Source organism: Branchiostoma floridae, chromosome 16, assembly GCF_000003815.2.
Source record: "Branchiostoma floridae strain S238N-H82 chromosome 16, Bfl_VNyyK, whole genome shotgun sequence".
Classification (NCBI taxonomy): Eukaryota; Metazoa; Chordata; class Leptocardii; order Amphioxiformes; family Branchiostomatidae; genus Branchiostoma; species Branchiostoma floridae.
Genome location: NC_049994.1, coordinates 15,987,688 through 16,009,852, shown reverse-complemented (window position 1 = coordinate 16,009,852; position 22,165 = coordinate 15,987,688). Strand labels below are relative to the sequence as shown.

The following is a 22,165-nucleotide window of genomic DNA, read 5'->3' as shown; positions in this document are numbered from 1 at the left end:
CCCTAGCGTAGTATTTACTCTATTTGACCAATTTCTACAATTAGACCACCAAACCACGAAGCCTGGTAGAGGCTACTGACAGCCTCAAAGGGCCTTTATCTTTGCCCTTGTTTGCTTGATTTGAACCAAGTTCTGTGAGCCTACAACATTAGGCTTTGCTTTAACTAGTTTAAGTTCCTGGGCAAAGCTCTGTATTGTCATGACTGGAAATTCCATGGAACTAATGATGAGATCAATCACAGGAAGTCAGTGTTGTAGTCTGTAGGATTAATCTAATCTCCTTCCGACTTACGGAGGATTAAGTTCAGATTCTGACTTCAGCATCATCAATTTGAAATAAAGGTAGTTTTGCTTAAGGATTACATTTATGGAATTTGCATTCCCTCCCCCCCCCCCCCCCCAAGTTTAATCCTTCCCAGACCTATTATAACTTGTTTTGTTTTTCATTTCTGGGGAAAGCCCTGTGCAAACTTGACTGAAAATTCCATCAAAGCAATGCGATCAATCACAGTAAGCCAGTAGGACTATTTCATTTACATTTGTATCAATTACATTTATGGAAACTTGTATTTTTCACTGTGAGTTTCATCCATTCTAGGCCTAACTTGTTTTGTTTTGATTTCTGGGGAAAGCCCTGTGCAAACTTGACTGCAAAATCCTATCAAAGCGATGCGATCAATCGCAGTAAGCCAGTAGGATTATTTCATCTCATTCCCGCTTACGAAGGATTTGTCTGGGACTGTGCTTTCACCAATCATTGGGCACACACAACAAGCTTCAGGCTCCCAGAAGTATATGGTATATCGATAAATACGTTTGTGAAGATTTGATTTTGCTGTAGAATTGGAAAGGAGTTCACTGTGTTTTATGTTTACATTTTGAACAACTATAGTACGTAAACACATCAATGAAGGTTAGACATCCAGGTAATAAGATGTGCCAAATAAATATAGTTAACTAACTCAAGTAACTGGATATGATTTTGGAAACGGTCAGACTTTTTTTTTAAACCTTTATTTAACCTTGGAACATCTTCGGCCTAAGCCGTTTTTCAAGATTTCAAGGGTGGAGGAGGTCAGAGGACTAAATATCTTCTTAAAATACAATGTAGTACATAAAAGATACAATTCAACATTCCATGGTCACTTTCGTATTCTACATAATATCAGTCCATCTCATAGTCCCATAATTACAATTTCTCTTAGACTCGTTAGAGCCAAGTTCCTAAACTTCGTTTTCAGATAACATTCAATAGAGATCTTGTTGGAGAGCAGGCTTTATATCCTAACTATGAAATGATGTGTAAAGGAGATGACAATTTTAGTAGTCCAATAGGTAACACAGGTACTTACAAATTTAAGACGAAGTTGATGCAAAATGAGTGAATTAGCTACTGTTGTTTGAATTGCAAGAGGTAACGTTTTGTTGTGGGGAGGGATGGGTGTGCTAAATTCAAAGTGCCTGAAAGTTCCATATACGTAGTAACACACTGCAAGACAAAACGTGTTCTTGTTATTAGCCTTGAGAGAAACATATACTGCCACAAATATTTGATGACTTGCAGTACCCTGAAAAATTGAGAGTGACTCAGACCGGAACATTGAGTTTGCCCGCCTGAGTGATTAGATTTAAGTCCAGCCGGCAGCGTTCAGGAGGGGTGATTGGAAATCAATGTAAGGGAGACAGCCAGAAAGGAAAGGAAAGGAAAGTGATCTCGATCCAGTTTTGGCTCACTGAAGAGCTAGTCTTAGAGACTATGAAGGTCTACTGTCCAAGCAGAGGTTAGCTTTCAGTAGAGGTAATTGGAAATCAATGTGAGAGAGAGCGCCAGAGAGGAAAGGAAAGGAAAGTGATCTTGATCCAGTTTTAGCTCACTAAAGAGCTAGATGGAAGATCTGTCAGGAGGCCTGGGCCATCCCCGTCTCGTATTCAGCTAGAAGAAAGGGTATGCTACCCTGTAAGGGGCGGTATTACCCCAACAGTGCTGTAATACACCGTATGACCATGACTGACTGTCTGTCTTCCACTGGTCACGACAAAGGGGACAGACACTATGTACAGTATTTACACTTACAGGTTCATTGTACTGGGGAAATTCCCCTTAGCTCTTTACGACAAGCACAATGAACAGTGGACCACGGGTTAACGTCCCGTCCTAAGTACTGCAAACCTTTCCGGTAGCGTGCATGCCAGGTGAGCGACACAGCCGAAATCAAACTCATGGCATCTAGTTCCAAAGGCAGAGCCGCTAACCAATGATCTATGCACCCTACCAGAGGGATCTGACAATTAAACTCTTTAGTTTGTCTGAATCAGGCTAGTGTCAATTGTACAATTATTGATGGGAGACAATCAAGGCCTACTCTAGAGTACTCTCCAAGCAGAGGTTAGCTTTCAGGAGGGGTGATTGAAAATCAATGTTAGGGAGACAGCCAGGAGCGAGCTGACTGGTGTGCTCTTTAGTTGATCTGGATACAGGCTTTAAGTCAAGTGTATCACTACTACTAACATGTAATACTAGTGAGAAATTGTTAGTCCTGGCCTCCAACTTCAAGCAGAGGTTAAGCTCTGACTTACTTTGGTGAGCTAGATGCCTTTCGGCTGGGTTATGGTTCAACAACAGGTCTGCAGGGTCACAATATAAAGTTATATAATTATCAAGAAATGTACACAAATTATGCCCATGTTTTGTTGTCTTTCACAATACTTTTCATTCCCTCAAACCGCCCTGCCAAGGTTTGGATATGTGACCATAGAATTAGCCATAGAAGAACTATTTCCTCTGTACATGTCTTGTAGAAATCTTGAAGAAATGTTTTTGATCTTCCAGATGCTGGTACCGTTCTCCCTGCCCGCCAAGAAGAACAAGATGGCCCACATCCTGACTGTCGAGGATCATAAGGAGTTTAAGAAGATTCTCAGGACCAGGACCAACGTCTTGTCTCTGTTTGCCAAGTCAGGTGAGTTTAACGGGCTGTTTCTTGTGTCACACACCTGAGATTTACATCGTACATAAGATCTTCAGGACCAGGACCAACGTCTTGTCTCTGTTTGCCAAGTCAGGTGAGTTTAACGGGCTGTTTCTTGTGTCACACACCTGAGATTTACATCGTACATAAGATCTTCAGGACCAGGACCAACGTCTTGTCTCTGTTTGCCAAGTCAGGTGAGTTTAGTTTGTTTCTTGTGGTCACACACCTGAGATTTACATCGTACATAAGATCTTCAGGACCAGGACCAACGTCTTGTCTCTGTTCGCCAAGTCAGGTGAGTTTAACGGGCTGTTTCTTGTGTCACACACCTGAGATTTACATCGTACATAAGATCCTCAGGACCAGGACAAACGTCTTGTCTCTGTTCGCCAAGTCAGGTGAGTTTAGTTTGTTTCTTGTGCCACACACCTGAGATTTACATTGTACATAAGATCCTCAGGACCAGGACCAACGTCTTGTCTCTGTTCGCCAAGTCAGGTGAAGACTGGTTGTTTGTTTGTTTGTTTTGCATACCTGGTAAACTATATCTTATGACACAGCACACCAGGTTTGTACTGAAGCGTACAAGCTACATATTTGGACTGATAAATTTGATCCACTTTGATCCACATCATGCCTTAAAGCCCCCCACCCCTCCCCCCCATTCTTTCTCATAAGTGTGGTGGGCCTTTTATGTGCTCGATGTGTGGCTCTCCTCAAACACAGGACCTCCATGTATTGTCCAGGGGTCAGTGCTTATTTAGTACACATTTTCACTTGAGTGAAGTGAGGACATTTGTGTCGAGTGCCTTGGCAAAGGACACTTTTTGGTCTGCGACTGGTCGCTTACCATTCAACGCCTACAGAGTGAACACTTGGGATTTTAGTTTTCTTAGCATTGGTGCACAAGTTGCCTTATGTTATATCATGCACAATGATATTTTCTTTATTTCACAGAGAGGGCAGCCAGTCCCATACTGGACACCTTTGCGCAGGTAGCAGAAGACATGAAGGGACTTGGTACCCTCGTCTTTGTGGACTGCAGGTATGGAGATCTTTATCATCAATTACATTTTTTTCAAGTTTTACCCTCTCCTGACCTAGTAGTACCATATTGATTGTTTTTTTTTAAATAAACTTGACCAAAAATTCCATCAAAAAGTCTTGGTACCCTGGTCTTTGTGGACTTTGGGTAGGGAGATCTTCATTGCCAATGCATAGAGTTTACCTTTATTAACTAAACTCGGCACAAAAAGTTTGGAATATGAACTTTGGCTGATCATATTTCCGTTGTTTTTGCATCAATTTTAATGTGTTATATATCAATAGAAAGCGTGTGTGATTTCCTTTTATATGGTATCAAACTCCTCATGATTTTAAATTCGTGAAAAGAGCACCAGGGTTACTTACGTGAGTGGGTCACGAAAAAAATGTGCCCAAAATTTCAATTTTTGTGTTCAACTCTGTATCATCCTGCTTGTATGGGTGTGGGTGTCAAGGATTCAATCTATCCTTTTTTTCACGTAATCTTTGGTATACAGAACATCCAAGTTTATCTTCAACATTTGAGGAGAGTATATGTGTATTTTGGGTGTTGGATGACCGATTCGAAGTGTGGATGCGGCAAGGAGAATGCCACGCCGACTGTCGCACGGATAGAGCGTAACAGCGCGTAGCGCTTGTTGTGGTGTATGTATGGCTGCCACAGGAAAAACAAGGTTGGCTATCATCCCGGACAAGACAACCTCAATACTGTGAGATACAGGGACACCATTCTCCATTCAGTATTCAGTCGCAATGTCTTACCCCTTCAATATGGGGTCGAATGACATTCTGTAAGATTTCACCGCCCGTCCACGCACACAGTCTGCATTGATCCTTGCTCTGTGTGACGGGCGTTGTAGTCTAACACATGCAGAATTGCATTTGGTCCCCCACACACGCTGACGAGGTATGACATTGCGACTGCATGGAAAATGGTGTCCCTGTATCACACAGCATTGAGGTTGTCTTGTCTGGGATGAGGGTGAACTTCGTTTTTCCTGTGGCAGCCATACATACACCACACCATGACACTGCCTCCACCAAGCGCTACGCGCTGTTACGCTCTATCCGTGCGACAGTCAGCGTGGCATTCTCCTTGCCGCCTCCACACCTCGATTCGGTCATCAACAGCCAAAAGGGCACACATACTCTTCTCAAATGTTAAAGATGAACTTGGATGCTCTGTATACCAAAGATTACGTGAAAGAAAGGGTAAATTGAATCATTGACACCCACACCCATACCAGCAGGATGATACAGAGTTGAACACAAAAATTGAAATTTGGGCACTTTTTTTTCGTGACCCACTGACGTAAGTAGCCCTGGTGCTCGTTCCAAGAATTTATAGCCATAAGGAGTTTGATACCATATGAAAGGAAATCACACACGCTTTCTATTGATATATAACACATCAAAATTGATGCAGAAACAACGGAAATATGATCAGCCAAAGTTAATATTCCAAACTTTTTGTGCCGAGTTTAGATTAAGGGCTAAAGCAGTAAGTTAAAGAAGATAAACCTATTATGTTGATTAGTCAATCAAGTAGACTCTTAAGTAGCAAAATTACTGAGAGAGCTAAGGAAGCACACAAGATGTGGGGCACTGTGGAACAGACTGATGAAAGACTTGTTCCAGCTTGAGGATGTTACCATGGCAACAGATGCAGAACCAGTACCAGTATGGTGATGATTGACAGGCTCTGACTTTTCACTTTTTGCAGCGACAAAGAAGCGAAGAAACTGTGCAAGAAGGTGAAATCTAACCCAGACACCTACGAGCTCAAACATTACAAGTAAGTATTTCTTGAGATCTAATGTCCCATTAGTAAAACACTCACTCACACTCACTCTCCGGTATAACAATAATTGCATATTGACATTTTAGAAGGGAGAACACTTGATTTAACTCAAGAAGGTCAAATTTTGTATTCTTCTTCTATAAAATTATGAAGTTCTGTCAAACTTGTGATTAACAGCTTGTTATCGATTGTTGCATTGAAAAGTGATGAAAAGTTCTCAAGAGACTTTCTTTTGTTTCTTCTTCAGGGATGGTGACTTCAACAAAGGTTATGACAGACAAGAAACTTACAAGGTAGATTGACATTCACTGTCGATTTCTGCCTTTCTATCATAATCATGGCTGTGAAATGTACACTGTAATATTAGAGGTTTCCCAAAACCTCTTCAAACACTTTTGGTGTGGGGGATTGTTAAAGTGCTGTAGGCAGGGCTTTAGCCAGCTCGAAATTTTTTTCCGTCAGCCAATTGCAATCATCGCGAAAACTGCGAAAATTAATTAGAAGGACTGAACTGAGACCTTGAAAAACGGGTTTTAATGAGATTATCATATGCGAAAGAGCGCCGACACACATTGTCAACAATCATAACAATAGCAAAACAAACAGTGTGTGGCTTTTACGGCCGTGGACGGCGTCCCCAAGCCACCTGTAGCTTCCACCTAGGATTTTTGTCCGCCAAGGTTGACGGATTGGTTTTAAAATTTTTCCGTCAGACACAGCAAATTTCCGTCAATTGACGGAAAAACGGACGCTGGCTAGACCCCTGGCTGTAGGTGTGGCTCTCCTCAAACACTGGACCTCTACTTTATGTCCTATCCAAGAGGATGAAGAAATTTACTGATCTCTACAACGTACATGTAACTGTATTGAGGTACTTGTTTTCACCTGAATCGTGTGCTGTTTGGGGCTGCTAGGGATTCAAACCCAGAACCTTTAGATTCTATGTCAACAACCCCGTATTGGGGCCGCGTAGCACAGTGGTAGTGTATTCGGCCCGTGACCGAGAGGTCGCCGGTTCGAATCCGCCTGCCGTGTTGCCGGTCTTGTGCCCTTGGGAAAGGCACTTTACGCGACTTTCCTCACTTTACTCAAGTGAAAATGAGTCGTCCCTCGGATAGGACGTTAAATGGAGGTCCCATGTTTGGGGAGAGCCACACCCCGGGCACGTAAAAGAACCCGCCACATGTGCGATGGTGCGATGTGGCGGATCAAACCATTCCGGCCAAATTGAGGTAGGGAATTTCCCGAGCAGCCTCGTAACCCCTGCTTCGCCTATTGAGTCAGTGAAGTCAAGCTTGATGTTTCTGACTTAGGGAGAAGAGATGCTGCTACAGTTATCGCTATGGGCCGCTCTTCATCACCATGATGGTAACATCAGGCCCTACGAACATGATTTAGAAAAAAAAAACCCAAACCTCATGGCAACCTGCCATCTTGTTTCTTCCCATGTAGTCGATGATGAACTTCCTGCGTGACCCGACGGGCGACATTCCTTGGGAGGAGGACCCCACCGCGAAGGATGTTGTACACGTGGAAAGCGATAAGGTTTGTGTCTTCTATTCATTTTATTTTTTCTTCTTCTTATTTTGTTTACTTCCAAGTAAATCTAGTTCACCTTTACCTGCAGGGTAACCTATGTCTGTTGTTTTTAAAAACAACATATTTAGGGACATCAAGTCAATGGACAATATTTTTGACATATCACAGTTATTTTCCACAATATTGCACCATCTTTTGACTTGCTATCCCTGAATATCTTGTTTTAAAAACAACGTTAATGGATATACGTGTACTAGGGCTGGGTATCGGTACAGCGTACCGGTACAAAACCGTTTTTTCTTATTGGACCGGTCCAGAAAAACCGGACCTGAAAAAAATTAGGTGAACCGGATGTTGGACCGATTAGAACATTAACAGATTATTTTAAGAAGCATTCACACGTTTTAGCGCTTGCAGGTGGAAGAAAATAACAAGAGTGAAGTAGAGTAGAGTTTATAGTAATTTCTACCAAGTTTTAAAGCCAATCGTACAGGTGCAGGTAGCGTTGTAGGGTTTTAAAACGCCAGTGTAAGTCTAATACTCCACCAAACAGATTTCTTTGTAGTGAAATGGACCATTGGTATGAGTCATACTGCATCAGGTACAGGTTCAGGTCTGGACCTGGACCTGATCATCTGGACCTGAACCGGACCTGGACCTGAATTTTCTGTACCGGTACCCACCCCTAACGTGTACACATCATGTAGGTTATCCCACAGATAAATGTAAACTAGCGTTATAGTCAAACTTGTCTATAGCAGACTTAAAACAACACCCTCTAACTACTACTCTCAAGTTGATCAAGTTAACATAATGTTTGCTTTGAAGGTTTGAGTGTTGCATGTACAATGTATGGGGAATCCTCTTTTTGAAAGTGACAGCTATATTTGATACATTTAAAATTTCACAAGAAAGAGAATAACTGATTAACTTTTGCAAACTTTTGCATATTGCATGATTTTTCCTTGAAGTTTGTGGCACAATCTGAATGAAGAAGTTGCCTTGTGGGGTTGCATGTTGTTTTACACGTACGTTGTGTTCTGTTGTTTACAGGCCTTGAACAAACTTGTGAAAAAAGAAAAGACTCCGATCCTGATGATGTTTTATGCACCATGTAGGTAACTCTGATGTTTTCTGGGTGTATTTAACACTCAGCATGCTAAGGTAGCAATTTTGCACCAATGTGTGTTGTATTGGTTATACTGTTATGGGATCTGGGAGAATGCTGAAGGCATGTTAGGAACATGTAAACATGTGCAAAAAAATCATGAAATTGGGCATTTTCATTTGTATTATAGTACTTTTGTTAGAGAACTTAGACAGACAGGTCTCAATGCATTTATGATACATGTAGTATTAGTTTATTTATACAGTTTGAGATCTTTTCTTTGTATTTGATGCATTGTGGATGTTGCAAAACATTGACTAACAGCAAAGGTGCTTTACCCTGGGTACTATCCTCTGAACTGACCACTGTCTTAATCATTTTGCTGGTTCTAAGCCAGCTAAAAGATTAAGCCAGGGGTCACTACTGAGGATGGTACACAGAGTAAAACACTTTTGACCAGTGGGATAAATAATATGTACAATGAGAGTCTTCATTTATCAATTGATTTATGTATATCTTGATGTATTTTTCCAATGCAGGGTGTGGCCACTGTAAGAGGTTGAAACCAGACTATGCTGCAGCAGCTACTGAACTGAAAGGACAAGCTGTGAGTACCGTTTATGTTTGATATTATGATTTTATTGTCTCTTAATATTTTTTCTTTGTGTGTACATGTATGTTGAAACGCACTTTACAATGTCTTTCTTTGTATGTATGGTCCAGAAGTTAATGACTCAGATGTTGTTGCTTGTCTGATGTGCAAGCTACTGGAAGGGCTGGAGTCTCTATGATAAAAGTTAAGCTGTGTTCCACTGCATATTGTACACATGCAATGCTGTGCTCTAGTGCTAGGGGGCAGTATTGCACTGCATTAGAAACAGATAGCCATGGACAGTGGTCTCTTTGTAGCATTAGAACATTTACAGATTCATTGTCTGTGAAAATATTGATTTATTTTTTCAATGAACAGTGGACCAGGGCTTAGAATCTGATCCTAACAAATGAGACAACAGCCAGGATTAGAACTCCCAACCATGTACTATCCCCACAGCAGGAAGATGGGGTAAAGCACGTAAATCTTGTGTGTTCTTCTAGGCATTGAGAAGGAACATAAAGATATCTTAATATGCCTACATGTACTTCTGTGTTGTTGCAGACACTAGCAGGAATGGATGTGGATAAACCAGAGAATGAACCTGTCAGGAGACAGTTTAACATCACAGGGTTCCCTACTATACTGTACTTCGAGTAAGTAACATAGCAGTCGCTTTCTTTTTTTGCAAAGTGTCAGAGAAAGTGTATCGCTGGGTCACCAAACTATATTTGGTTTGTTTAAATACAGGATATTTGGGGATATCACTTCGACGGATGGTAGTTTCAAACTGCAATATTTTGAAGATATTGCAAATTCAAACCACCGTCCGTCAACTTGATATTCCTAAATATCCTGCCGTCTTGAGACAACGGATATAGGTCACCCAGCGAATAAAGGTAAACCAGCGTTACCTAATGAGTTGATGAATTATAGACTCATTTGTCTCAACCATTTGTAAAATACATTAATTCTATGACCCTGTCAATTTCTTAGATATCTTGACTTAATTAAACAGTCTACTATTTACCAATTGGAGTGTAGCTTAAAGTTTGATGTACTTTCAGGGGTGGAAAGCAGAAGTACAAGTATGGAGGAGAAAACAACAAACAGGGCATAGTTAGCTGGATGAAGGAGTGAGTATTAAACGCCTTCTCTAATTGCACCCAAATCCTTCCATTGGTAGCAACTTGTACATGTAGCTTTTGTTTCTCATACAATGTTCTGATCCTGAGAGTGTTAAACAACTGAGGAAGACATTTACATTTACAAGATGTTTGTACCAAGGATTTAGTAAAGGATTTTAATCCTACAATGAAATATATAATATTGACGGACTAGTTAGAAAAAAGCTGAAAATAGAGGCTGGGGGAAATGTTTTTTTTTAAACTGTGACAAGCCAATGAAGTCATCTTGAATTTCTCTTTATTTGCTCCACGAAGAGGCAGACTCCCTCTCAGACTTTGAAAAATCAAATTAATTTGCTGAAAGGATTTTGTTTAATGTGAATGAAATAAATCTTAACATGATGAATGTGAAAATACCAAATTAGTTGAGCTATTTAGAAACAAGACAAGATGAAAACAGGAAATTTTAATCACTCAGTGAAGTACTGGTACTGACTCTATTTTTATATTACCGGTAATCTTCCAGTTGATCATGTGTTTAAAAAAAAATCAATTTGCAGCCTGTACTAATACACAAATACCGGTGCAATGGCCTAGTGGGTAGAGTGTTCGCCTTGCATTCGGTAGGTCGTGAGTTCAAACCCCGGCCGAGTCATACCAAAGACTTTAAAAATGGTACATGCTTCTTTCTCTGCTTAGCACTCAGCATTCGGGAAAGAATATGGAAGTTGAACACACACCACTACCAGTGGACTAGCCCCCTGCTGTAGTGATTGCGTAGTGTGGCCCAAAGGCTACTGAAACGGAGATGGGCGCCTCCCTATGCGCCATCAGGCGCGGGAAGGAACTTTGACTTTGACTGACTAACACACAAATCTCCCCCAGTCCCCAGCCTCCAGTAGAGAAGGCCCCTGAGCCAGAGTGGAGTGATGTGGAGTCAGACGTGGTCCATCTCACCGACGAGACATTCGACACCTACATGGAGGAGCACGCCTCTGTACTCGTCATGTTCTACGCACCATGTGAGTCACACAAACAAACAATCAAACAAACAAACAAATAAGCACCATACTCGTCATGTTCTACGCACCATGTGATCAGTTCTCTTTTGATTTACTAAGTGTACAGTCTAACTAGGGGTATATATCAGATGGTCTCACTGACATGAATCTTGCACCTTAATTCACGTCTAAATTGTATGTTACTCTCAGTGACAGAGATGTGTTGTCATTGTTTTACAGGGTGTGGTCACTGCAAGAAGATGAAGCCAGAATATGACGAGGCAGCGACCACCCTCAAGGAGGAAAGTGTAGGACCGTCCTGCTTTTTTTTGGAAACGTTTATAACTGATAAGTGTTATTTTCTAGTACAGTAGAAGCCAGTTAATTGCACAATGGATTACTGCACACTTCTGTGGATTACATGGAATTCCCAATTCGCAAACTGGTGCGGTCCAGCTGGATAACTTAAGTTTGCATTATTGCTCCAGCTGGATAATTGCACGAAATACACTGGCGAATAGGCTATGCAATAAAGTGGCTTCTACTGTACCAGTGGACCTGCTGTAGACGTCTGTGTGGCCCAATGGCCATAGAAACAGAGATGGGCCCCTATACACCCAAAGGTATAGGAAGTATTTCAGTTTCTGTGAGTTGTCGATGAATTGAAGTAACTGTTCTTCGTCATACTTCCTATCCTCTGTGAAGAGATTAATGCCAAAAAGTTTATTCATTCAAACATGTTTCATCTTCATAGATTGATGGCGTTTTGGCGGCTGTGGACGCAACCAAGTCACCTCAGGTCGCTAAAAGGTTTGAGGTCAAAGGTTACCCAACGGTCAAGTATTTCAAGGACGGAGAGGAGGCTTTCGGGTTCAACGACAGGACGGCGGATAAAATAGTGGACTTCATGAAGGAGTGAGTACAACTGTTAACGATAATTCACCTTTATCCGGGGGTTAACCTATGTCCGTTGCTTTGAAAACAGGGTGTTACTAACTCACCAAAGGTTGTATTAAACTGCAACACTAAAAAGATAGTATTTGATACTAACCTCCATCAACTTGATATCCCTATATGCCAGTTTTTAAAAAGATACGGATGTAGGTTACCCCGTTCTAATTAATTCATCAAAATATGAAACTTAAAAGGGATGGGTAAACAGGTTGCCCTTCACCACTCTGAAGACAAAATCAACAATAATATTGTATTTGTAAATTGTAGTACAGTCAATAGTTACATAATTCATTCTACACATGTCCAAAGGTAGCGTTCATAGTCCAGTGGTTAGCGGCCCTTGTTCTGCATCTAGAAGCCATGAGTTTGATTCTGGCTGTGTTGCTTGCCCAACATGCACGCTACCCGCAGAAAGGGTTGCTGTTCTTAGAACAGGACGTTAAGCCGTGGTCTACTGTTCATTGTGCTTGTCGTAAAGAGCGAGGGGAATTTTCCCGGTACAATAAAACTGTAAATACTACACAATTTAGTATCTGTTTTCTCTGACATGACCAGTGAAGTCTAGAGTAGCTCTTCAGTCAGTTAAAACTGAGTTGGTTTAGATCACTTTTCTTTTCCTATAGCATTACATACAATGTAGTTGCTCTGGGTTACATTGGGTTTGCTGACATTACATTTCCTAAACACAACACAGTTTGTATATTATAAAACATTAGATCAGGCAGTGATACTGCCTTTTGGTAAAATCTTTTCCACACCTGACTCAGGTTCAGTACCTGTGAAATATGGAGACTGTGCGCTTCACCGCATTAGTCACTACCAGCTGTCCCTGTAGTGGGTACCGGTACAGAAAATTAAGGTACAGATGCAGTTTACAATGTAGGTCCAGAGGATCAGGTCCGGACCTGAACCTGGACCTAATTAGCTGTGAAAACGTATGAATAGTCGATACTCAGAACAACGGTCATTTTCAGTACAAAGGATTCTGTTCGGTGAAGTATCCAACGCCCATTGGCGTTTTCAAAATCTTTTATTATATGTATAAACAACACTGCCTGTTTTAGACCAAGATTGACTGTAGAAGTTTGGATGATCAACTCTTGTTATTTTCTTGGACCTGTAAGCCCCCCAAACGCATGGACACCTGCCGATTAAAATCTCTTCATTGTTTAATCTGTCCAACATCTGGTCTACAGATTTTTTTCAGGTCCAGTTTTTCTGGATTGGTCCAACAAGAAAAAACTGTACTGGTACGGTGTACCGGCACCCACCCCTAGTCACCACTATCATTATGGCAAACCATGGACAGCTGGTGTTGACTTAAATGTGTTGAAATATGGAGATTGTGCGCTTCACTGCATCAGTCACTACCAGCTGTCCCTGGGTTGCCATGGCAACAGCACATGGGTTGTCCGTCTCTGTAATGATGTGTCTGAGGAATTTGCATTTATTGTCAAACATCTCTACACAACCCTTTACCTTGTCTGCCACGATGATGTTACCTGCCTTGTCAGTACCGATGCCAAGGGGACCCTTCAGCTGACCTTCAACACTTCCCTCACCTCCGAACTGGAACAGAAACTCTCCGTCCTCGTTGTACACATAGACACAGTGGTTCTCACAGTCTGACACAAGAATGTTCCCTTCCCTATCCACAGTGATGTACCGTGGGTGCTTCATACCCTGCTGCTGACCCACAGTTCTCACAAGTGTCCCATCTGGCCTGAACACCAAAACTTCGCCATGTAGGTGGAACGGCCCGCATTCTGTGATTTGTGTGATGAGGATGTGGTTCATCCTGGTGTCCACGGCAACTCCTCTGTACCCCACTGCCGCCTGTAGATCAAACATCCTCAGCATCCTGCCCTCTTTGCTGTACTGCACCGCAAACTCAGCAGAGTCTGTCCCCCCCACCCACAGGTTCCCCACCCCCCACAGGCTCCCCACCCCATCCATGGCCACGTCATGTGGATCCATCTTCTGTCCACCTGCCACGACTGTTGGAAACTGTCTCACAAATGTTCCCTGCAGGGTGAAGACTTGGATTCTCTGGTTCTCCCTGTCTGCTACAAAGATCTCCCCTTCATCTGACACTGTAACACCAACTGGATACCAAAACTGTCCTGTTCCAGATCCCCCTTCACCAAATGTCACCTTCTGAGGCTGATCCTCCCCTTGTCTTTGGTTGCCATGGTGAGCTCTGTCCCCTGTTGTGTCATTACTAGATGCAGGTGCTGATGGGATTAGTGTAGGTGCTGCTGAGATTTGTGCAGGTGCTGCTGAGATTGGTGTGGGTGCTGCTGAGGTTGGTGCAGGTGCTGCTGTAATTGGTGCAGGGTCTGCTGGGATTGGTGCAAGTGCTGCTGAGACTGGTGCAGGTGCTGCTTGGATTGCTGCAGGTGCTGTTGATATTGGTGCAGGTGCTGCTTGGATTGGTGCAGGTGCTGTTGATATTGGTGCAGGTGCCACTGGGATTGGTGCAGGTGCTGCTGAGACTGGTGTAGGTGCTGCTGAGATTGGTGCAGGTGCTGCTGGGATTGGTGTAGATGGGAGAAACTCCCCTGACAGTATGGTCTGTTGTTGGAGAACTTCGCAACAGGAGTTGTGAAATATAGAGACTGTTTCGTTCTTTACATTATTCACCACCAGCTGTCCCTGTGTTGCTATGGCGACAGCATGAGGCCACCTCATGTTTTTAACTATGTGTTTGAGGAATTTTCCTGTCTTGTCAAACATCTCCACACGCCTGTTTCCCCAGTCTGCCACAATGATGTTACCTGCCCTGTCTGAACAGATGCCATGGGGATGCTTCAGCTGACCTTCACCACTTCCCTTGCCGCCGAACCGGAACAGAAACTCTCCGTCCTCCTTGTACACATAGACACGGTGGTTGTCACAGTCTGACACAAGAATGTTCCCTTCGCTGCCCACTGTGAGGAACCGCGGGAGCTTCATCCTGGGCTGCTGACCCACAGTTCTCACGGTTCTCACAAGTGTCCCATCTGGCCTGAACACCAAAACCTCACCATGTCTGTTGTCCCCATCTCCTGTGATTTGTGTGATGAGGATGTGGTTCATCCTGGTGTCCACGGCAACTCCTCTGTACCCCACTGCCGCCTGTAGATCAAACATCCTCAGCATCCTGCCCTCTTTGCTGTACTGCACCGCAAACTCAGCAGAGTATGTACCCCCCACCACCAGGTTCCCCACCCCCCACACGCTCCCCACCCCGTCCATGGCCACGTCATATAGGTCCATCTTCTGTCCACCTGCCACGACTGTTGGAAACTGTCTCACAAATGCTCCCTGCAGGGTGAAGACTTGGATTCTCTTGTTTCCCCAGTCTGCTACAAAGATCTGCCCTTCATCTGACACCGTAACACCAACTGGATACCAAAACTGTTTCGTTCCCGATCCCCCTTCACCAAATATCACCCTCTGAGCCAGATCCTTCCCTTGTCTTTGGTTGCCATGGTGATGAGCTGTGCCCCCTGTTGCATCATTACTAGATGCAGGTGCTGCTGGGATTGGCGCAGGTGCTGCTGAGATTGGCGCAGGTGCTGATGAGATTTGTGCAGTTGCTGATGAGATTGGTGTAGGTGCTGCTGAGGTTGGTGCAGGTGCTGATGAGATTTGTGCAGGTGCTGCTGACATTGGTGCAGGTGCTGCTGAGACTGGTGCAGGTGCTGCTGACATTGGTGCAGGTGCTGCTGAGACTGGTGCAGGTGCTGCTGAGACTGGAGCAGGTGCTGCTGGGATTGGTGCAGGTGCTGCTGAGACTGGTGCAGGTGCTGCTGAGACTGGTGCAGGTGCTGCTGAGGTTGGTGCAGGTGCTGCTGACATTGGTGCAGGTGCTGCTGACATTGGTGCAGGTGCTGCTGAGACTGGTGCAGGTGCTGCTGAGACGGGTGTAGGTGCTGCTGAGATTGGTGCAGGTGCTGCTGACATTGGTGCAGGTGCTGCTGAGATTGGTGCAGGTGCCACTGGGATTGGTGCAGATGGTAGAGACTGAATCCTCACATGTCCCAATACTGGCACTCGGGTGTCTGTGGGCTGAAAGACAGCAGGCTGGGTTTGTACAGGAGTTGGTGCTGCTTTTCCTCTGTACTTTCCTACCACCTCTGTCAAAGCGGTTTCCTGACTGAGAATCTCAACCCATCCCAGCTGCAGTTCTTGTTCTGCTCGATCACAGGCAGCAGACAGCTCATTGATATCTGCCAACACTCTGTCTCTTTCATTCATTACTCTGTCCCTATTGTCTTTGTGACTTTGTTGTGATTCAGACAAGAGGTGATCTTTTCTCTCTGTGAGTTTCTGCACCATTTGGTTGTAGGCCTGAATGATGCTGTTGTCTCTCTGCTGTTTCTGTTCATTCAGGCTTTTCTCTTCTTCCCTAAGACTTCTAGGAAAGCTTAAGTAACTTTCCAGAATACTTTTGCCCTCGTCTATCAATCCCTGGACTGTAGATCTCCTTTCCTGTGCAGCTTTTTTGATGGTTGTTGTGCAATGATCATCATGAGCCTGCTCTAAACACAGATCACAAACTGGAATCTGACATTGTTTACAGTAAACTTTGAGTACCTCAGAGGGGTGAAAGCTGCACCTGTTTCCAGACTGGGGTTGTTCCCTTGTCTCCCCTGACAGTGTAGCCTGGTTTTGCAGCCTCTCACACAGACTTTTTACCAGATGGTTCTCTGGCAAACCTGCGACCCCTTGGGGTGAAAGCTTACTCTCCTGACGACAGTTTGGGCACTGGAAGGCCCCCTCCCTTCCTTCAAAGTGCTGGAGACAGTCCTGACAAAAGGTGTGCTGACAGGGCAGCACCTTGGGCCTGGTGAACAGCTCCAAGCAGATGCTGCTGGACAGTTCTTCACGGATTTGTGTTACCAAAGTTGATGGTGCAGCCGCCATTTTGTTGTCCTCCCAGCTTTGTGTAGTAAGCCTTCCAAGTCAGAAACCAGTTCTGCTGGGTCTTTGTTTGAACAGAACAGGTTACTGCCTGAGGCTAAAAATTGTGCAAATCTGGGTTGCACATACCTGTAAAAGAAAACACCTGCCTGGCAATTTGTTGTCATGATAAAGAAAAACAAAGTGGTAGGTGACAAAGAGTCACACTGAATGTTGATCTAAGGGCCAAACTGTTTTGTTGTATCCAGATAAAAGGAAGAGAGCATGTTTAAACAATAAGTGTAGAACAACGACTCAAATACACACACACACACACACACTCTGATATACAAGCTCCATGACATATTTCAGTCATATCATTATTGACCTGACAAGACCAAATGCTACTATAGAACATTTGATTTAATTAGTATTGTATAATAGTATTTGAAAAGAAAGTATTCCTCAAAACTTAAAAAAAGTTGAATACAACTACTGTTTCATGGCGTCAAAATCAAACCCGCTTACCAAACTTACAAGCTAATCCCTAATCTTTACCTCCAGTCTTCATCTACATTTCAGCAAAGTAAGATTTGATATCAAGAATGATCACAATATGCAAGGGATATTTCTTTTATTTTGTTTGAATTTAGATAGTTGTACAATGTATATCACGTTTTCAAGTTACCCTCCACACACCAAAGACAATATCAACTATATAATATTGTGCAAACCAGTATCATTATTATCAACACATGGCCTACCGCATAAACTACTAGTAATAGGACAAGTCACTTGAATTTGCTTTGTCTACAAAAGTGTTTCTTAATTTATAAATCTAAAGTTTATAGCAGTGAGACTGCTGTGTGGTACAGTACAGTACTAGTAGGTGTGAAATATGGAGACTGTGTGTTTCTCATAATCAGTCACTACCAGCTGTCCCTGTGTTGCCATGGCAACAGCCCATGGCCTCCGCATGTCTGTAGCGATGTGTTTGAGGAATTTTCCTCTCTTGTCAAACATCTCCACACGCCTGTTTCCCCTGTCTGCCACAATGATGTTTCCTGCCCTGTCTGTACAGATGCCATGGGGATTATACAGCTGGCCTTCAAAACTTCCCCTATGTCCAAACTGGAACAGAAAAATTCCAGTCTCGTTGTACACAAAGACACAGTTAAACTCATAGATGTCTGACACAAGAATGTTCCCTTCCCCATCCACAGTGATGCACCATGGGAACTTCATCCCCTGCTGCTGACCCACAGTTCTCACTAGTGTCCCATCTGGCCTGAACACCAAAACTTCACCATGTGGTTTGTCCCAGTATCCACACTTTCCTGGTTTGATTTGTGTGAATGTGATGAGGATGTGGTTCCTCCTGGTGTCCACGGTAACTCCTCCGTACCACCCTGTGTTCTGAAGATCAAACTGCCTCAGCACCCTCCCATGTTTGTTGTACTGCACAGCAAACTTATCAGAATCTTCTATGTCCCTCACCACCACCCACAGGTTTCCCTCCCTATCTATGGCCACATCACGTGGTTTTGTATCTCCTCCACCTAGCACAATTGTTGGAAACTGTCTCACAAATGTTCCCTGCAGGGTAAAGACTTGGATTCTCTTGTTCCCCCAGTCTGCTACAAAGATCTCTCCTTCATCTGACACTGTAACACCAAATGGATACGAAAACTGTCCGGTACCCGACCCCCCTTCACCAAATTTCACCTGATCCTCTGCTTGTCTTTGGTGACCATGGTGATGACCTGTGCCCCCTGTTACATCATTACTAGATGCAGGTGCTGCTGGGATTGGTACAGGCACTTCTGGGATTGGTGCAGATGGGAGAGTCTGGACTGTCACATGTCCCAATAATGGCACTGAGGTGTCTGTGGGCTGAAAGACAGCAGGCTGGGTTTGTACAGGAGTTGGTGCTGCTTTTCCTCTGTACTTTCCTACCACCTCTGTCAAAGTAGTTTGCTGACTGAGAATCTCGACGCATCCCAGCTGCAGTTCTTGTTCTGCTCGATGACAGGCAGCAAACAGCTCATTGATATCTGCCAACACTCTGCCCCTTTCATTCATGACTCTGTCCCAGTTTTCTTTGTGACTTTGTTGTGATTCAGACAAGAGGTGATCTTTTCTCTGCGTGAGTTTCTGCATCATTTGGTTGTAGGCCTGAATGATGCTGTTGTCTCTCTGCTGTCTCAGTTCATTCAGGCTTTTGTCTTTATTGCTTAGAATGCTAGAGAAGCTTGTGTATCTTTCCAGAATGCTCTTGCCCTCATTTATTAATTCCTGGACTGTTAACCTCCTTTCCTGTGCAGCTTTTTTGATGGTTGTTGATCGATGATCATCATGAGCCTGTTCTAAACACAGATCACAAACTGGAATCTGACATTGTTTACAGTAAACTTTGAGTACCTCAGAGGGGTGAAAGCTGCACCTGTTTCCAGACTTGGATTGTTCCCTTGTCTCCCCTGACAGTGTAGCCTGGTTTTGCAGCCTCTCACACAGACTTATTACCAGATGGTTCTCTGGTAAATCTGTGACCCCCTGGGGTGGTAGCCTGCCCTCCTGACGACAGTTTGGGCACTGGAAGGCCCCTCCCCTCCCTGCATGGTCCTGTAGACAGTCCTGACAGAAGGTGTGCTGACATGGCAGCACCTTGGGCCTGGTGAACAGCTCCAGGCAGATGCTGCAGGACAGTTCTTCACGAATTTGTGTTACCAAAGTTGATGGTGCAGCTGCCATTTTGTTGTCCTCTCAACTGTGTGTACATGTAGTAATCCCTCCAATGTAGAAACCTGTTCTGCTGGGGCTTTGTTTGAACAGAACAGGTTACTGCCTGAGGCTAAAATTATGGAAATCTGGGTCGCACATACCTGTACAACAAACACCTGTCAGAAAAATAAAAACACGAACTGGTAGGTGACAAAGAGTCACACTGAGCATTGATCAGGGGGAAAAAGGTAATGAGGAAATTAAAGTTTCTGTATTTAGAAATGAATATAAACTGTATTTGTGATCTTTTGTGAATGAGACTAGAATATAAAGAATGAAGTGTGAAACTTCCTATTATAACACTAATGGATATCCAAATAAAACAAACAAACAAACCTTCTCTTCTCCCCCCAGTCCGAAGGAGCCGCCCCCTCCCCCTCCCCCCGAGCAGCCTTGGCAGGATGTGGAGAGTGAGGTCGTTCACCTCGGGGACGAGGACTTTAAGTCTCAGCTGAAGAGGAGGAAACATGCCCTGGTCATGTTTTACGCTCCATGTAAGTTTCCTTTACCTTTGCCTATAGTCATTCTCATGCCTGATAGTCAGAAATTTGGTGGCATCCAGTATCAGCTTCTTTCAGTCCAGTTGTAGCCTAAGGTTTCTGTCTCTGTGGGTTCACTCTGTCAGTTCTTGGACCCTTGTAGAATGTGAGTGGTAGGAGAAAACCTCCCTGGTCATGTTCTACGCACCATGTAAGTTACCCTTACCGTTAATCTCCAAGCAGATTTACCAGTGGCATTTGATGATATCAACTGTACAGCTGGCCAAAGGGAGTCATCAGCCAACACACTTCTAGGTTGGCTTCACTCCTCTGGCAGCTTTTGATACTATCTTATGCTAATGTAGGATCTACTTGGAGATTACTTTACCTTTACCTAGTCCCATCCTCATGCCTGAAGGTTGGGGACTATGGTGGCATCCAGGATCAGCTTCTTCCATTTTCTTAGGTTTCTGGCGCACTCTGTCAGTGAGGTACCCTACCATTCTCGGATGTCATCGCCCCACAGCTTCTCTTTACCGTTAATGAACCTTGGAATACTAGTATACGAGTGGTCATGTTACATGTACTTGCTCTTGTGACATGACCAAAATACTGCAAGTCCCAGGAAACACGACCTTGTCATGTTCTATGCACCCTGTGAGTTACAAACCTGGGGTTGAACCAAAAAGAAGCCAAGACAATTTCACAGATAGAAGTTGAATGTTATTTCCATTGATACATTTTTTGGTTTGTCATTATTTAGTATGAGAGCTATTAATTAGATTGTTGTATCTTACAGGGTGTGGTCACTGCAAGAAGGCCAAGCCACATTTCACCAATGCTGCAGAGAAATACAAGGAGGACACCAAGGTAAAGTTCTACCTTAAACTTTCATAACGCAAACTTTCAAAGCAAATGGCATCCAAATTACTCTTTAGGAAGTTTGCACTGTGAATTGTATTAATTATTAGGGATTTTATGCAATAATTAGAAAAAAAAGTTCTAAAAGTCCTTTTTTGTTTATAAACATCAACTGTACTGTTAATCATAAGATATACCCAGTCACAGGTCGGTAGTTTTGTTTTTGTTGAGAACATATGTTATGTCTTTCATTTGTTTCAACCACAAACTGAAAGCACCACAACTTGAGGCACACAAACCTCCATACTGTTGTCAGAATTGCTGTTCTATTAGAAATTTAAACCATTCCGTAGAAAAATGAACTTGCAGTATTTAATTTTTTCCAGGTGACGTTTGCAGCGGTGGACTGTACCACTCACCAAGGGGTGTGCGGGCAGTACGAGGTCAGAGGTTACCCCACCATCAAGTACTTCAACTACGGCAAGAACCCCAAGGACTACGAGGGCGGTCGGGAGGTCAGGAAATCTTCTACTGTATCTGTAGGATTTTCAAGAGTCCCTGAGAAACAGGTCACAGCCTAGACCTGAGGTGTATTCCTTGGCAAAACTATAAAACTGAAACTGTACATGTTTTGAGCAACTTCTGACCATTGCAAAGTCAATGTGCTAAGGCCACACCAGTTTAGTTTGTTGGTTCTAGGATTTTAGGATTTAGATGAAAAAAATAATTATGCTTAACTGGAAAAAGATGAAAACAAAGCCAGAGGACCAGGTCTATACTTTGGTACACTCAGTTGTATTAAATTTTTCCTCTCTTTCCATCGTTTTTATGATGTCCACTTCCTATGCTTGCTATTTTTTGCCATATCTTTTTGAAATCCGAGAACCAACAAATCAAATTGGTATAATTTTTCTTTTGCTTGAACAAAGTGTAAGCTCTGTACTGATGTTATGTACCAACACAGATGAGCTTTCATGCAAAAGTGAAACTAGTATTTCCTGTCTAGGAAGCGGACTTTG

At 43.3% G+C, this 22,165-nt stretch overlaps 3 protein-coding genes across 3 annotated transcripts in view; 1 reads left to right on the top strand and 2 right to left on the bottom strand.

The window, feature by feature from the left end:
- LOC118403860 (dnaJ homolog subfamily C member 10-like) overlaps positions 1-22,165 on the top strand; it is a 38,856-nt gene that overhangs the window by 3,001 nt on the left and 13,690 nt on the right. The window contains exons 2-16 of the mRNA XM_035802721.1: positions 2,831-2,960; positions 3,930-4,017; positions 5,740-5,811; positions 6,065-6,110; positions 7,270-7,362; positions 8,410-8,470; positions 9,004-9,071; positions 9,621-9,712; positions 10,124-10,192; positions 11,069-11,205; positions 11,425-11,492; positions 11,939-12,099; positions 20,161-20,300; positions 21,085-21,155; positions 21,533-21,661. Of these exons, the coding sequence (XP_035658614.1) occupies positions 2,831-2,960; positions 3,930-4,017; positions 5,740-5,811; positions 6,065-6,110; positions 7,270-7,362; positions 8,410-8,470; positions 9,004-9,071; positions 9,621-9,712; positions 10,124-10,192; positions 11,069-11,205; positions 11,425-11,492; positions 11,939-12,099; positions 20,161-20,300; positions 21,085-21,155; positions 21,533-21,661 (1,425 nt within the window). The remainder of the gene's footprint in view (positions 1-2,830; positions 2,961-3,929; positions 4,018-5,739; positions 5,812-6,064; positions 6,111-7,269; positions 7,363-8,409; positions 8,471-9,003; positions 9,072-9,620; positions 9,713-10,123; positions 10,193-11,068; positions 11,206-11,424; positions 11,493-11,938; positions 12,100-20,160; positions 20,301-21,084; positions 21,156-21,532; positions 21,662-22,165) is intronic.
- LOC118403814 lies at positions 12,326-17,087 on the bottom strand. The gene has a single exon (XM_035802633.1). It carries the CDS (start codon positions 17,047-17,049, stop codon positions 13,459-13,461), a length of 3,591 nt encoding a protein of 1,196 aa, XP_035658526.1. The 5' UTR covers positions 17,050-17,087; the 3' UTR covers positions 12,326-13,458.
- Positions 17,643-19,989, bottom strand: LOC118403818 (tripartite motif-containing protein 3-like). Its single transcript, XM_035802667.1, has one exon. It carries the CDS (start codon positions 19,774-19,776, stop codon positions 17,908-17,910), a length of 1,869 nt encoding a protein of 622 aa, XP_035658560.1. The 5' UTR covers positions 19,777-19,989; the 3' UTR covers positions 17,643-17,907.